The sequence below is a fragment of the Lampetra planeri genome, chromosome 47 (genome assembly GCF_965212315.1).
Source record: "Lampetra planeri chromosome 47, kcLamPlan1.2.h2, whole genome shotgun sequence".
NCBI lineage: Eukaryota > Metazoa > Chordata > Hyperoartia > Petromyzontiformes > Petromyzontidae > Lampetra > Lampetra planeri.
The window spans coordinates 4,790,427-4,804,804 of NC_136153.1; the positions used below are offsets into that span (position 1 = coordinate 4,790,427).

General features: G+C 43.8%; 2 protein-coding genes across 13 annotated transcripts in view; one reads left to right on the top strand and one right to left on the bottom strand.

Moving 5' to 3' along the window:
- The window catches only part of SYTL2 (synaptotagmin like 2), an 80,390-nt gene extending 73,423 nt beyond the window's left edge, over window positions 1–6,967 (top strand). For all 12 annotated transcript variants that reach the window (XM_078615455.1, XM_078615457.1, XM_078615461.1 and 9 more), the window contains 2 exons: window positions 1,235–1,440; window positions 4,806–6,967. In XM_078615455.1, the coding sequence (XP_078471581.1) occupies window positions 1,235–1,440; window positions 4,806–4,954 (355 nt within the window). In that variant the 3' untranslated portion in view covers window positions 4,955–6,967. The remainder of the gene's footprint in view (window positions 1–1,234; window positions 1,441–4,805) is intronic.
- A 331-nt stretch (window positions 6,968–7,298) lies between these two features.
- Window positions 7,299–14,378, bottom strand: part of TBC1D32 (TBC1 domain family member 32) — a 53,257-nt gene continuing 46,177 nt past the window's right edge. Inside the window, exons 32-34 of the mRNA XM_078615469.1 lie at window positions 13,677–13,817; window positions 11,524–11,712; window positions 7,299–8,669 (exon numbers count right to left, since the gene is read on the bottom strand). Coding sequence (XP_078471595.1) covers window positions 8,553–8,669; window positions 11,524–11,712; window positions 13,677–13,817 — 447 coding nt within the window. The 3' untranslated portion in view covers window positions 7,299–8,552. The remainder of the gene's footprint in view (window positions 8,670–11,523; window positions 11,713–13,676; window positions 13,818–14,378) is intronic.

The window sequence follows — 14,378 nt, forward strand, 5'->3', positions numbered from 1 at the left end:
CCTCCAGGTAAATCTCTCAATAACTCAACCAATTGTTTGGGTGATATTGCATTGCCTGCGGTGCACAAAGAAAAATAACAATAAACTCTCAAGGCACTCATCGATAACGCTGCCTTCAACGGAAAAGTATATGATGGACATGTCAGATAATGGACATTTTTGTGCACAGTATATATAGTATATATCGTACGTTATATGCTATATTACATACTCTACGAAGTCACGCTCATTATACAAAGTGCTCGCCACAAATGAACCACAATACCTTGGTGATCCCGTCAAGGAGCGTACATCGGCACGCAAACTCCGGTCATCCTCGCAGCGGCGGCTTTTGGCCAACCATCGAACAAAGATGGTCACTGTATCGTGCGCTTTGAGATGCGCTTCTGTGGCCGTCTGGAACACTCTTCCTTCTGATATTAGGAAGCCACTTCACTTTTAAATCAGGATTGAAAACTAATTTCTTAAGAACTGCCTTTTGTGTTTAGTTTGTTGTCCTTCCCCCGCACCTCCGATTAGTACAATTGGCTACGTACGGTGCGAAAGAAGTTCAAACATACACACGTATAATGGCCACTTGACCAAAAATGTCACTCATATTATTTTCTGTTTACGGCAGTCTTAATGACTGATGTGTCGAGTTTTTTTTTTCTCCACAATTCAGGTCACTTCCCATAGAACGTGTGTAGCCCCTCGTATGCGTCCTGGCTTTTAACGAGCAGCAAATCAACTCCGGATGCTGCCACTGTGGAGTAATGGTTTAGCACACTGGACTTGCAATCCAGAGGACGCCAGCTCTATTCCATCTCCCCTGTTGCGGTAGTTGAAACAACGACCACGTTTTTTAAATCCCCCCCCCCCCCTCTGCAGCTATCTACCCAGAGCAGTATAAAATGGATACACCACAGTTAATTGGGATGTGTTGGGGTTAGGTTTAGGTCAATATTATTGGGGGGCTCTCTAAAGCTCCCTATAGTGGAGGCTCTTTCAACAGTAGTGGCACGAGCAAGCAATTGTGGGGATGCACCTTAACCTGCTAATATATAAAAAAAAACGATTAAAAGAGTGAGTTTATTTTATTTGGTAAATGGATGCGTCCTGAGCATCGCAAAAACAACCAAAGATCATCAATATTGCGAATAAAGAGCACAGGGTCCTAAAGAAATATTGAGCAACCGACAAAGGATTGGGTAGCCATTCATGCTGACCAACACGACTGCTCTTGCGTCCACAGCTACATCCTGCCAGACCTGAGCCGCAAGAGCCGCCAGAAGACGCGCACCGTAAAGAAGTCCATGAACCCCGTGTTCAACCACACGATGGTGTACGACGGCTTCCAGGACGAGGACATGCACGAGGCGTGCGTGGAGCTCACCGTGTGGGACCAGGAGACGTTCTCCAACCAGTTCCTGGGCGGCCTGAGGCTCGGCCTCGGCGGGGGTAAGACTCGCGCGAGCTGATACCAATACCAACAGCCGCCAATCGCGACTAATTGACGGTGACGTCGCCATAGCGCCTGTGTCAGGCCACGTGCACTTTGAAGCCGCGTGAAGTGTCGAAGGCTCACTGACAGGTTACGGCGCAGACCCAGGTGCTATGGGTTGACTGACTTATGTGACTGGTTGATCCACCAGCTGTGCCAACTTTCTGCATTTTAGCCGCCCGGCGCTCCGCTCGTTGTTGTGAGCGTCGCTCCTCTGCCCTCCATTGTTGTTGGAAGGCGACTGCCTCCTTGATGACCAGTAACGTGCTTCGCAAAGCCGCGCGCGTACACATGCACAGGGACTCGCGCACTGGCACATGGGTGGTCGGGGTTGCTACCTTGAACCTGTTCCCAGGATTGGTATAATTTTGGGGTAGCTGTCACAAGCAATTCTGTAAATTTTCCCAGGATGTTAGGTCCTGGTTTTCATCAGTTGTATAATAATACACCCCAATGATGGTATTGTGCCATATTACCTTTCCAATAATGTTGGTTTTTTTGTACAGAACAGGCAATTCCACGAGGCCATTTGTAGGGAACATTTTTTTTCCTGGGGGCTGAATAGGACTTTCCAATGGCTATTGGCAGGCCACATTCTAGCATGCACCTCACATTTACTTCCATTGCATGAAGAGGCCCTTGCAGTAACAGAAGTGGCTTGACAGTGACCTGTTGCCAGGTCAAATATTCCTCTCCAGTAGCCAATTAGTGTAGGAGAGATGCTTGCAGTGATCAGCCCATCACTGGAAGATGCAGTGATGGGCCAAATCGGACTTGGCAATACCTTTGGCAGGTATCCATTACGACATGCACTTTGGTCACGTAAGCTATTCCAAGAGACTCTTGCCATGACAGAATAGAAGGGACTAAGTGCACTGAAACTACACACACAGCATTACCAGGTCAAATACTCCCCTCTATTACCAAATTAGTGCCGCTAAGATGCTCCGTGTTAGATAATTGTTTGCGGGCCGTTGTCATGGGTTCCCCTATCTGTACGTTCAGCGGACTGCTCTGTCTTGATGGGGATAATTGAGCACAGGCAGAACACAGAAATAGACTGACCGCTTCCGACATGTAAATTGGACTCGCAAATACCAGTGCTTCTTGTCTGTTTACCCAATTATATTCCAAGTGTCCTATTGGTGTCATCTTTCAGAGACAAAGGGGGGATGGATGTTAAGCTCTGACCTCTGAGACCATTTCCATCATAAATGTTTAATGAATTAAAAAAGATCAACCCACACAGGGTTGTTTTTTGTTGTTGTTGTATCAATTCAATGTCTGGTGTCTCGATATCAGTAGTGCTCTATTGCCATGTCCTGAAATAACTTGGGACGTGATTTATAATGCCATGTTCGTTTAATTGTATTGTCGTTTATCCTCGACACTTGTAAAGACACGAACAGTTAGTTATGGTGGACTTGCCATCACATTCTGGTGGATATAACATTTTGTCTGTCACAACAGAGTAGGCTTTACAAGATTTCAAAATATTTTGATGAAGGATTATTTTAGTATTTTACTCCATTGTAATTCCAATTGTGCTATCGGTATCACGTGAATTGCAGAATATATTCAGAAATCTCGCAAAGCGATGCAACCCTATATGTTAAAGCAGTGGTTCTCCATTTCTCTTGGCTACTGTAGCCCTTATTGAATTTAGTTTTAACTGAGTACCCCCATCGCTGACCCAACGTGGTGCCGAGAAACAATGTATGCACAATGAACATCAATATTTGAGCCCATTGTCCATTTTGTGACGTACCCGAACTAGCTCGTCACTTAAAGTGAATAAAAAAAAAGACGGAGGCTTTACATGATGTCATTTGTTTGCACTCGCTGGTTACTCTTGGACACCCACATTGTTTACGATCAATGAGTTTAGAATGGTATTTTGCGTCGTTCTTGGTTACTATGTGGATTTAAATTGTATCGTAGTTATTTTATATTGGCAGATTCATACATGATTATTCATCAATGACTCGGGTATTGTAGAATTTTACACATTTGTAGTGGGTTCGAATTAGGTGCACACACACACATCTTGGAGGCAACACTATTTATTAAACGGTAAGTAATATAACACTAAATGAGGTGATGACCACCTTCCACAACTCACTAACACTCCGGAACACGACACAGTGTGGACCAGGCAGCCAATGGCAGCCAATGGGCTGCCTGGTCCAGGACGATGACCCGGGACTAGAGGACCGATGATATCGTCTTCACTTCGGAGTACAACAGCCACCGCTCTGCGTTGACACCACGCTTATATCTGCTCTGCCCAGGCCACGCCTCCCTTCCCAGGCCACGCCTCCCTTCCCCCACCTCAAGGGAAGGTCTGGGTCCCTCCACCACGTGACCCCCCAGGCACCCTCTTGGGGCCCCCAGCCCTCGTACGGGCCGACACAGTAGTGACGTCTTATGTCACTGACGTCTTATGTCACTACCTGCTGGGATATTGCCACATACGCCCAGGGGTTCGCGTACCCCCGGTTGAGAACCACCGTGTTAGAGAATGGCCTGCAGAAGCACATTTCACAGAACTACTAATGAGTCCTTCAATAAACCTTTTTAACATTCATATTCTTGGTTTTTTCGGTAAAGTCACGTAGAAGGGAAACAATAAAATAACACAAAGATAAAAAACAATAAAATTCTCATGACGTTTCGACTGCAACACAAGCAATCGTCATCAGGTGTGAAATCCATAGTAAGAAAGATTTGAAAAAAGTGGCGTTTTTTTCTTAACGTCAGCACCACGGACAGCGATTTGGCAGTTGGTCAGATGGACGAGTCCATCTATGTTCGGAAAAGAGTAGGGGGGAGATGAAGAGAATGGAATGCGATCTGAAAGTCACCGTAAGTGTGAACACAATCAATTAAGACCCGAAATGGTTTATCAAATCCTTCCAATGATTGATAAGCCAGAATCCATCTTCTCGGTTGAAATTGTCTCTGTGTTTGTATATGTGGATAGCCTCATGAACGAATCTCTCATGGGGTACTCCAATTTCCCATACACACTACGATAAAGATGTTCGCACATTGCAGTCAAATTGACATTCTTAATTCTCAGAGCTAGGATTTAGTCAATCTAAGTAATTTTTGGAAAAGAGTTTTTCTTGTGGAGTCATTGGTGACCAGTCTGAGACTGCCAATTCACTACATTTCAGAATCTGCTTGAACAACGGGTGGCTGCAAACTGGTCTCAAACCAAGGACCTCGACAGAGCTTGCTCGGTGATCTGACCCCTGCGTTACTCGGCTTCCTCTCAAGACATTTCATTAAGATGTCGTTTTCTTTTCGCCGTGTGTAGGGATGAGCTACGGCAAGCCTGTCGACTGGATGGACTCACGGGAAGGAGAGGTGGCGGTGTGGCACAACATGATAACGCGTCCCGGCGAGTGGACAGAAGCCCTTCTCCCGCTGCGACCAGACATGGTCAAGTCTAAGGCCAAGAAATGAGGGGGAGAGGGGGGGTGTACCCTGTGCACTCATCTCCCTGTGGAGAGGGTCAAACTAGACTCAAGTTCTGGCACAGTGCACTGGAAACCTAACAATTACACTGGCTCGTAACGAGATTACGCAAAACAGCAATGGATCTGTGGGGGCGTGGTGCATTGCCACTGTTGTTGTTTTTCTGCCAGTAAATTGCATCGCTCTACAGTTTTTTAAATGTGCAGGACTGTTTTTTTTGTCCATTTAACTAATTATTTTAAGTTTGTTCAGATATCCTAGAAAATGTAAACTACGCCCCGACGTTAATGGGGAAAAAACAAAGAAATCATAAAGTAAAAAAAATATTCCAGGCTTAAAGCGGCAATCTAAGTGAGCCTTTGTGTTAAAAATGAATGGGAATGAGCACAGCGTGTGGGCACATTCGTGCAAGCAGTTGCACTCTGTGAAATGGTGCCATTAACTGGGTAATGTGCAGTAATTGGAATTTCCTTTTCTCCCCATCATCTTCATATCAAAGACTAACAGTGCCAATGTTCACTGAACTGGGTTTATAGTACCATGCCACTATTGTGTTAGCTAACCATGGTGCGTGCACATACACACATGCTCGTAATAAGTGGGTTTGTTCATATGGAAACGTAAGGCTTGCTTTTAAAATGTTTAAATGCCCATAAATGCATTTCAAGGCTTTTTGCTTTATTTTATGTGTGTTGCAGGTGGTCAAGTATGTTTGTTCACCCATGAGCTTGCTTGACAGGTAGGGCCTGCTGTATAGGTAGTGCTCATCCTTTTCTTGATGTTTGACGCAGCAAAGGGATCAGTGCTAGGAGCAGAAATCGTTTTGCATTGTAAAAAAAAAAAAGTTGCTTCGAATATTGCTGGGTTCTGGTCATCGTCTATGACGCAACATCAAAATTTACAATGAGAGCCGCTCACATTTTTTTTGTTCAAGGAGTTTAATGTAGAGTAATTAAAAATGAGGTTTAATAGAGTAGGGGGAATGTTGGATAATTAATTTTAATTGTAGGCTTAATAATACATGTGTTTATAGGTCTGTTACACGAGTTTTAAGTGGTTTGCTCTTTTGGGATAGGTTAAACAAGGTGCTTTCTTCGCAGTGTCTGGAAAATATGGAAATGAATGACAAGACATTAGCGACTGGACGTTGGTTGTTATGAAGCAGGTTTGGCTCAAAATGTGATGGTACGTGTATGTGCTGAGGGTCGGAGAAGGTAGATGGTCAGAAATGGCTTGCGTAGCCAGGGGTGGATCAGGCGACGAGCTTAACATAAAGGTCTGTGGACTATGGCGATCGTATGCAGCAGCAATTGCCACTTGAGTGGGTGCGAGAGATTACAGTTCTGCAGGGTTGGGGGTCATGCCGGTCCCTGTGAGGAGAGGGCAGATGTGGGGGAGGGGAGGGGGGGTATGCGTGGAAGCGAAGGTCAATTGAATGGTCAATTGTATGTCGATGGTTGCTTGATGGGAAAAATCGCTGCAGGCTTTGAAAGATGAGGTCATTATCAAGGCTGAAACTGAGAATGGAAATAAGACAAATAATGATTTACGTGAGAAAAACACGATCCAAATTATACATGTGAAGAAACAACTGGCAGAGGTTCAGGGGAATAAAACTTAACAGCGAGCAAGAAATACAGAATGCTAATGCTTTGGCCATTTCTCCTTTGACAAAACTAATGAGGAAATTGGAAAACTGTCTGCGATGAAATAGGATTCTGTTTTATAAACATTGCCCCCTTTATTTGTTGTTCACAACAGTGCCGTACGTTTATCGCGACAATATTCTATGCGCCTGCCGTTGAAATCCGTTCGGTTAAGCACCGCACTTTCTGTCTTTCTCATTTGCTTTTTTCTGAGATACTTTGTATGTATATGGTATTGGGGCATCATTTCAGTTTTAAGAAATAATGTATGCTCACAGATATCAAATGTAAATTGGTTGAAATGCAATGATGATTTGAAAAAAAATCTAAATAAAGGACTGTGGTTGTGGTGTAATTCATTCCAATGGTTTTTTTCTTAAAATACCACCAACATTTTTTTTTGCATTTTATACATATGAAATTGTGAAATTGGCGTGTTTTCTGTTTTTAAATCCAATAATGAAATGGTATGTTTGTAGAACTTATTTCGCACAATACGTGCTAATCGGAAGTGCGGATGCTCTTAAGAAGGGAAAATGTTACAAACATGAAAGCCACAACAAAAATTAACAACATCCTGTCCATTCTATCACTGCAAATGTGAATAATTTTCAAACAGAATGCTTCATGTAACAACAAACAATCGCCGCTTGGTAACTACAACTCAAGTAAACAAGGTTCAGTCCTTGAAATATAAATATATCTTTATTTGCACGGGAAAGCCTCAACAAAACCCAGCATTTTCAAAGGGTCCTGTTTTGCAACTTTAGTTTGTGTAAAATATATTGCATGCGAGGACACACGATAGTGCCTGTAAAAATAAAAAACCCAAACAAAACGCCACGAGTGACAAAGCTCTACACAAATAGGTTCTAAACCTCAAAAAACACGTTCGGTGCTACATCTTGACACATTGCCCTGTCGGAGAACATCTCCACAAGCACCACATTTTAATGATCCTGCGTCCCCAGTTTCAAGTTTGTTTTGTTATACCAGGTGAGGAACTCACGAGAGTCGGATGCATCTCATTTGCAAGAGCGACCTGGGGCATTAGTCTACCAGTAGGAGGGCGATGATTGCTGCGTGTAATTGCAGTGTAATTTTCCAATTTGGCAAATTTGGACCCTGCTGCTGCCGGTACACAATGGCCTATCATTGCGAATAACATCTGGGGATATTTAGCTTCCACACTGAAGCATACTGCGCATTGTATTGTTATGGTTAATACACCTGCAGTGCTATTCAAGGGTGGCCGCTGGATTCTCCCCGTGAACCTCTGCGACAAGCAGCGAACAGGCTATTGATTACAGGTGTGTACCACCACAAAAGGCACGCCTGCCTGTGTGTGTGTATATGCGTGGGGAGCGGAAGCGTAGCAGTTAGTGCGCTGCATTATGAACCCGGTGACCCAAGTTCGATTACCGCTCACGGCCAACACCAGTGACGATTATCTGAACAGGTCTTGGGCCTCCCCTAGGTTGACTCTGCCTGAAATGAGTACCTGGTGCAGTGTGTAAGCATCTCCACTGGGGAGACAAATTTGGTCGGGAGTGGTGCTGGCCACCCACCCCCTCGTCTATCGTGCCAGCCTTCATAGGTGCTCGTTAACAGTACTTGCCCCAACAGTCTGTTAAGGCTAAATGGGGAATCTTTTGTTTTTGTCAGTACGCAATTCAATAGTGGCCGGTGTGTAAATGTATCGGTGGGGCACGGAACCCCATGGGGGTGTGGGATGCAGGGTAAGGAAGAATGAAGAGGGAAGGAGGTGAATGCTGTTTATAATCTCGATAATGTAGATGTTCAAATGTTTTTTTTATGTTTTATGAGCTGGGTCCACCAGCCCCCTTAATAACAGGCCGCTACTGACGACTGGTCCCAACTCGAGCGAGCTAAGCCTCCATTGCCTCGAATGTTCTCTACCTTAGTCGCTGTCTCTCCTATCAGATGCTGCTGCTGATGTTCTTCATCTCGGAGAGGACTGTGTCCCTGTAGGTCTTCGCAAGGCTCTTCATGTAGCTCAGGTGCTCTCCAAGCCGAAACCCATGAATGGGCTCCTCCTGCACGCAATGTGCACCCGGGCATGTGTTTGGGGGGAGGGTGGGGGGGGGTGAAAAAGGACATATATAAAATGCATTCCTGTAATATTTTTTTTGTATAAAGGTCTACATAAAAGAAATGAAAGATGTATGACAGCAACGTTCGAATTTTTATAGAAAAAGATTAGCGCACGCGGGCATGGCACGATGCCAACAAATGTATCCTAAAGGTCATCTGTCGTCACATCATCTTCACTACACTCCTGTAATTTTTAAACAAAATGCCACCCTTCACAAATATATGCCGTGGATGCACTATCTGCAGTGGCGCTCGACACTCTGCCGCCGGCCAGTCACGCCACGCGCGACGTCTTCATCTCACTTGTCTCCTAGCGCAATGGATGTGGGCAACCCCTCCTCCTATCTGGGTGTGCTCTACACTCGTGTTTCTTTAAATTCCACTACCTCTGCCTTCCCATGGCTCTCCGTTCTAATATCCTCCTTTAAAGAGTAAATTACTGTAATGGGAATTGGACGTGTCTTCATATCGGTGAAAAAATTATTATTTGAATTACGGGGGAGGCACTGAGGTTGGAGAATCGCCGGTAATTTATCAAGTTTCCCAACCTGTGTGAAACTATTCCATTTTACTTAATTTATTTTGCCTTTTCTCCCAAATTACATCTCAATTGTGCTATAAGTGTCATGTCACGAGATGAACCCAATTAAATGTGAAACTTCTTGGTTCTTTCGGTAAAGTCACGTAGAAGGGAAATAATAAAATAATAAAAATAAAACATAATAAAACAAAAAGTATCCTCTTCACTTGAGGACGGCTGCTTGTGTTGTGGCCGAAACGTCGTGAGAATTTTTATTTCAGTATGTTTTATTTTTATTATTTTATTAATTCCCTTCTACGTGACTTTACGGAAAGAACCAAGAAGATGAATCCCTGCAGTCACGAAAGCTTTAAATCGAAATTTAAATGTGAAGCTCTTGCAAAAAAGCAGTGCATCACTCCATGTTGGAGAACTGCCTCGAAAAGCTGTTGCTCAACTATTTACCGTGAGGTCCCTTCAATTGCTTTCCTGAGTTGAGATGTATCGACTCTACCCATTGCCTTTCTATGTCGTCACATGGAAATGAAACCAGTTTGAAGTCCTCAGAGTTGTACGTATGCTGGAATAATGTAAAACAATGTTTAATATTACATTTTCTGTGAACAGTCATTGTAAATCCAGTTGAGAACATTAACTTGCTGAATTTAAAAACCTGGTTTGACTTAAAATGTCTGCAACTCAGACGTGGCAGTGCCAGATCAGTGCCAGATCAAGATGATATTTTCCCTCTGAGCCACCTAGCCACCTAGCCACCTCAAACTACGTATTTTTTGTTGGCTGGATTACAGGCCAAGGACAAGATATCATCATGCCCAACGACAAGAATGGCACCACGCCTAATCACTGCCTCCTTCCACTAGATGTCACAATAGTTGTAAGTCAACACTCAATGCTCTTTGGTTCTTTCGGTAAAGTCACATAGGTCGAAATAAAATAAAATCAAACAAATCACGACGTTTCGATCGCAACACAAGCGATCTTCATCAGGTGGGACAACCACAGCAAGAAAACTGCTGTGGTTGCCTCACCTGATGACGATCACTTGTGTTGCGATCGAAACGTCGTGATTTGTTTTATTTTATTTCTACCTACGTGACTTTACCGAAAGAACCAAAGAGTATGCATTCCTGAGGTCACGAAAGCTTCAAATCAAGATTCAACACTCAATCTTTAACCTCTGCTCATTTTGCATTCCACCATCTGGTTTTAAGTCCTCCGTGTCTCTAAGCACTGTTTGGCATTCCATTGCGTGCCTCCATAACGTGCCCTCCTCTGTCCTGCACGTGTCCCAGCTCGTTTTACTAATTACATCTAGTATACTTTATTGCCAGGTTCTATTAAGATTATCACCGTTCTATTTCCACTTGGCACAGGCTGGTTGGGGTGCAATTGCGGTTTAAATGCCGACCCCAGTGGGGGTGGCACTTTGACAAGACCTCACTTATCCGTGGCGTGCGTATCCACTGTGAACGTGTGGTCCACACTCTGGTTTATTCGGTAAAGTCACGTAGGTAAAAAATTGAATAAGTTAAAAATGAAAACTAAATTAAATCACGACGTTTCCGAAGCAACACAAGCATCCGTCATCATTGTGTTGCTTCCGAAACGTCGTGATTTAATTTAGTTGTTTTCATTTTTAATTGATTTTATTTTTCTACCTACGTGACTTTACCGAAAAAACCCAAAAAGTATGGATCCCTGCAGTCACGAAAACTTCAAATCTAGAATTAGTGTGGTCCATACTTTATTTTCATGGTGCCTGAGCACAGAAGCAAAGGCCCAAAGGAGCCAATTGGCCAGCAACAAACAACACGAATGAAATTGCAATGAATAATTGGCAATGCATTTCTTGAATGGAACAAGATGTTACGGACTTGGAGAAACGAGATGGGAAGGAATTCTGAAGTTGAGCAGTGTGAAGACAGAAACAGACGGAGAGGTGTTTTGTTCGTTGAACACGGTATGGATGAGTTGAAACAGCCAGTATGATAGACCGAGTCTTCAATATGGGTGGAAGAATCAATGAGCGAAGTTCACGGGCAAAGTGACCACGTTGGAAGCGATAGAAGAGCGATTAGGGGGTGACTGATCACTGTAAGTGCTGGATCATCAATCAACCTGTGTATAGTTTGTTGCCCTTCCCCCGCACCTCTGATTAACACACTTGGCTATGTACGGTGTCAAAGAAGTTCAACATACATACAACCTGATTGCTTTACTTTAAATTCTAACAATTCTACACGTGCTGCCCTCACCCTGAGAAAGATCTGTAGGTCCTGGCTCTGCGTGTGCTGCAGGATGCGAGGCTCCAGGTGCCTCAGCACGGCCAGGCAAGTATAGAGCTGGTAGTCGGGCCCCAGCGCCACGCACACGCCCACGTACGCGCACACCTCAGCCCAGTCCAGGTAGTTCCAGAAACACTGGCTCAACCAATGTTGGCAAATCTAATCGGACAGACATTTCACACGTAAAACGCATCAGCTATTGTATGAGAGCGTAACAATGAGTAAAGAGAACACGCATAAACAGTGTTTTTAACCAATCGTGCTGTGTCCGATCATGAGAGAAAGTATCCATTTGCATCTGTTGGGCAGTAGTACAAGGATCTGCAAACGGATATCGCAGATATTTCTGAGATCTCTTCCAGGGACCTCTGTTACGCATAGTAGTGTACAACACTCTCCCACCCACCCTGCTCCAGAAAGGAATGTTGCACAGCCGGTGAAACTATACATTTTTTATAATTAGAGCTGGAATTTTGCCGCATTTAGTGCGATACCGAATTTAATGTGGTGCCTTTTTTGTACATTAATCGGAGAAAAAACTGACACAGTGACTCTACTTGAAAATTCAGTTTAGTCACAGATCGCTGCGAGGATATGAACCCAGAACATTCGCGTTGCCAGCTCAGCAATCAGACCTTTGAGCCATGTTGTCACCTAAAGTAAAGAGACTTAATAAATCTCCAACCGATGTCAGTTGTGACTTTGGTAAATATTCTATTGTGAATGGGACATAACTCTGGAACTCAAGTGCAATACTTTTCATGCTCCACAAATTACCAATTTTTTTCTTCTCAAAATAAAACCGACAAATAATACAGACATGACACACTTATTTACTTATTGAAGCACAGCTGTAATTAAAGTGCTATTAAACATTTCGAAGCAAGTGTCTGAACGGCGCAGGCAGTGGTTAGACCGTATGGCTCTCAAGTGGATGACCGCGAGTTCAATTCCCAGATGTGGATTGACTCGGGGTTGATAAATGGAGTGCCACTGGGAAATCAACAGTGGCTCTTTGGATAGGCGTGCGCCGACATAGAAATGTAAAATGTGCCCTGCGAGCTTAGGAGCTATTAAAAATACGAGTATTGGCCAGCATGTATTTGAAAAAGAGACTCTCATTGACTTTAATTAATGGTAAAATATTAACAATAGCATAGACATAGTGTGGTCTGTTTGCCGAATTACCCGTGAGCTTAAACATATTTGTTAGACCTATAGAGTAAAGTGAAAAATTGCGATAAAGCAGCCAAGTACGTGTGTAACCCTTTTTTTTCTCGCAATGACAGGCATAAATGCAAAGTCAATGTACGGATCCAACAGCTTCAGCCGATAAACTGCATCATGCGATTACAAGCGGGCTCCTTTACCCGACGGCGGGAACATTTGATAAACGAAAGAGATTGCAGGCATACTCTGTGGTTCTTTCGGTAAAGTCACTTAGTTAGAAATAAATTAAACTAAAACAAATCACGTTTCGAAAGCTTCAAATCAAGATTGCAGGCACATTTCCAAGCACTGTATTCAGCAGCAAGGCCTACTTCGCACAGCGCTTCAGGGTTTCATAGCTAATGATATCATGAAGACCCAACAGCACAAATTGGGTGAAGGCGTATCGCGGTGGATCACGCACTGCACTATAAATCCAGCGACCCGGGTTTGATTCCTCGGGTCACAGATAACTTCAGCGGTGAGTGATATCTGCAGCGGTCCTGGGGGCCTCTGCTTCATCAACCCGCCATTGACCAGTATGGTGAATTATGGTCAATACCATAACCGACGTGGCGTGGGGAAGCTTTCATCCCTCAGTACACTGACACGAGGGCTGTGATTTCAATATGTATTAGCACAACATTGAGCAAAGTCTTTGGCAAGAGACTATGGTGTAAGGCATGTCAACTTAAAGGCATCACAAATTATAAGCATATGATTTAATATTCTAAATACAGTTAACCAACATGCCCATCAATATACCCGTGATGCTATACCATGTTTATTACCTGAATATCATGATGCAGCCCTTATTTATTTATTGAGGAAATACTGACAATCAAAATACCGCACTTTTGCACCAAAGGGAATTAAACACTGGCCAAGCCTTCTAAACGGAGCCGAGCATCTACCTGCGAGGGAGTGTACCCAGACATGCGGAATGCAGAGAAGATAAGAGGCAGCTCTGATTTGAGGATGGACTCCACCCAGTGGCAGGTGCAGGAGTACAGAGGGTGCACTCCAGATAGTGCCGTCTGTTCAGCCAGGTGAACCTGCAGGCGCACAAATTGATGTGAATTGTAACAATTATTTATTGAGCACATTTGGGTATTTCGCACCACTCTCATCACACGCAAGGCTATCGGAATGGCGCTATGTTTCACATAGTTTGCAGTTGTTTGACAACAGGTGGTAAAGATGCTATGCGTAATCCCAATTGAGTAATTTGCAGACAGTTTTTTCGAATTTGGGCGGTGATGTCAGTACAATAATGTCCACGTGTTATGTATTACCCGTGTTCCCCTGAAGGGGTGCAACGATGCGTCTATGAGGTTCCAAAGCTCATAAAAAATGGATAGAATGGCATCTGTGAGAATAGATGTTTCTCAACCATTACTGTTGGATGTGATGGTTTCACGTGACTCCTCCAGCCACCATAGGTGGCTGCATTGTCCCGCAATGAAAACACATGATTGAATGGAGAGGGGTTTTTTTTGTGAAGAGAGGGTTTTTTGAGTGACTAAAGGTGTGCCAAGTGAAAATAGCGGTTCTTGGTAAATAGTCACTTGTGGAGTCAATAGAGGAGTGTTGACTCAACAGAGGTGTGGTGAGTC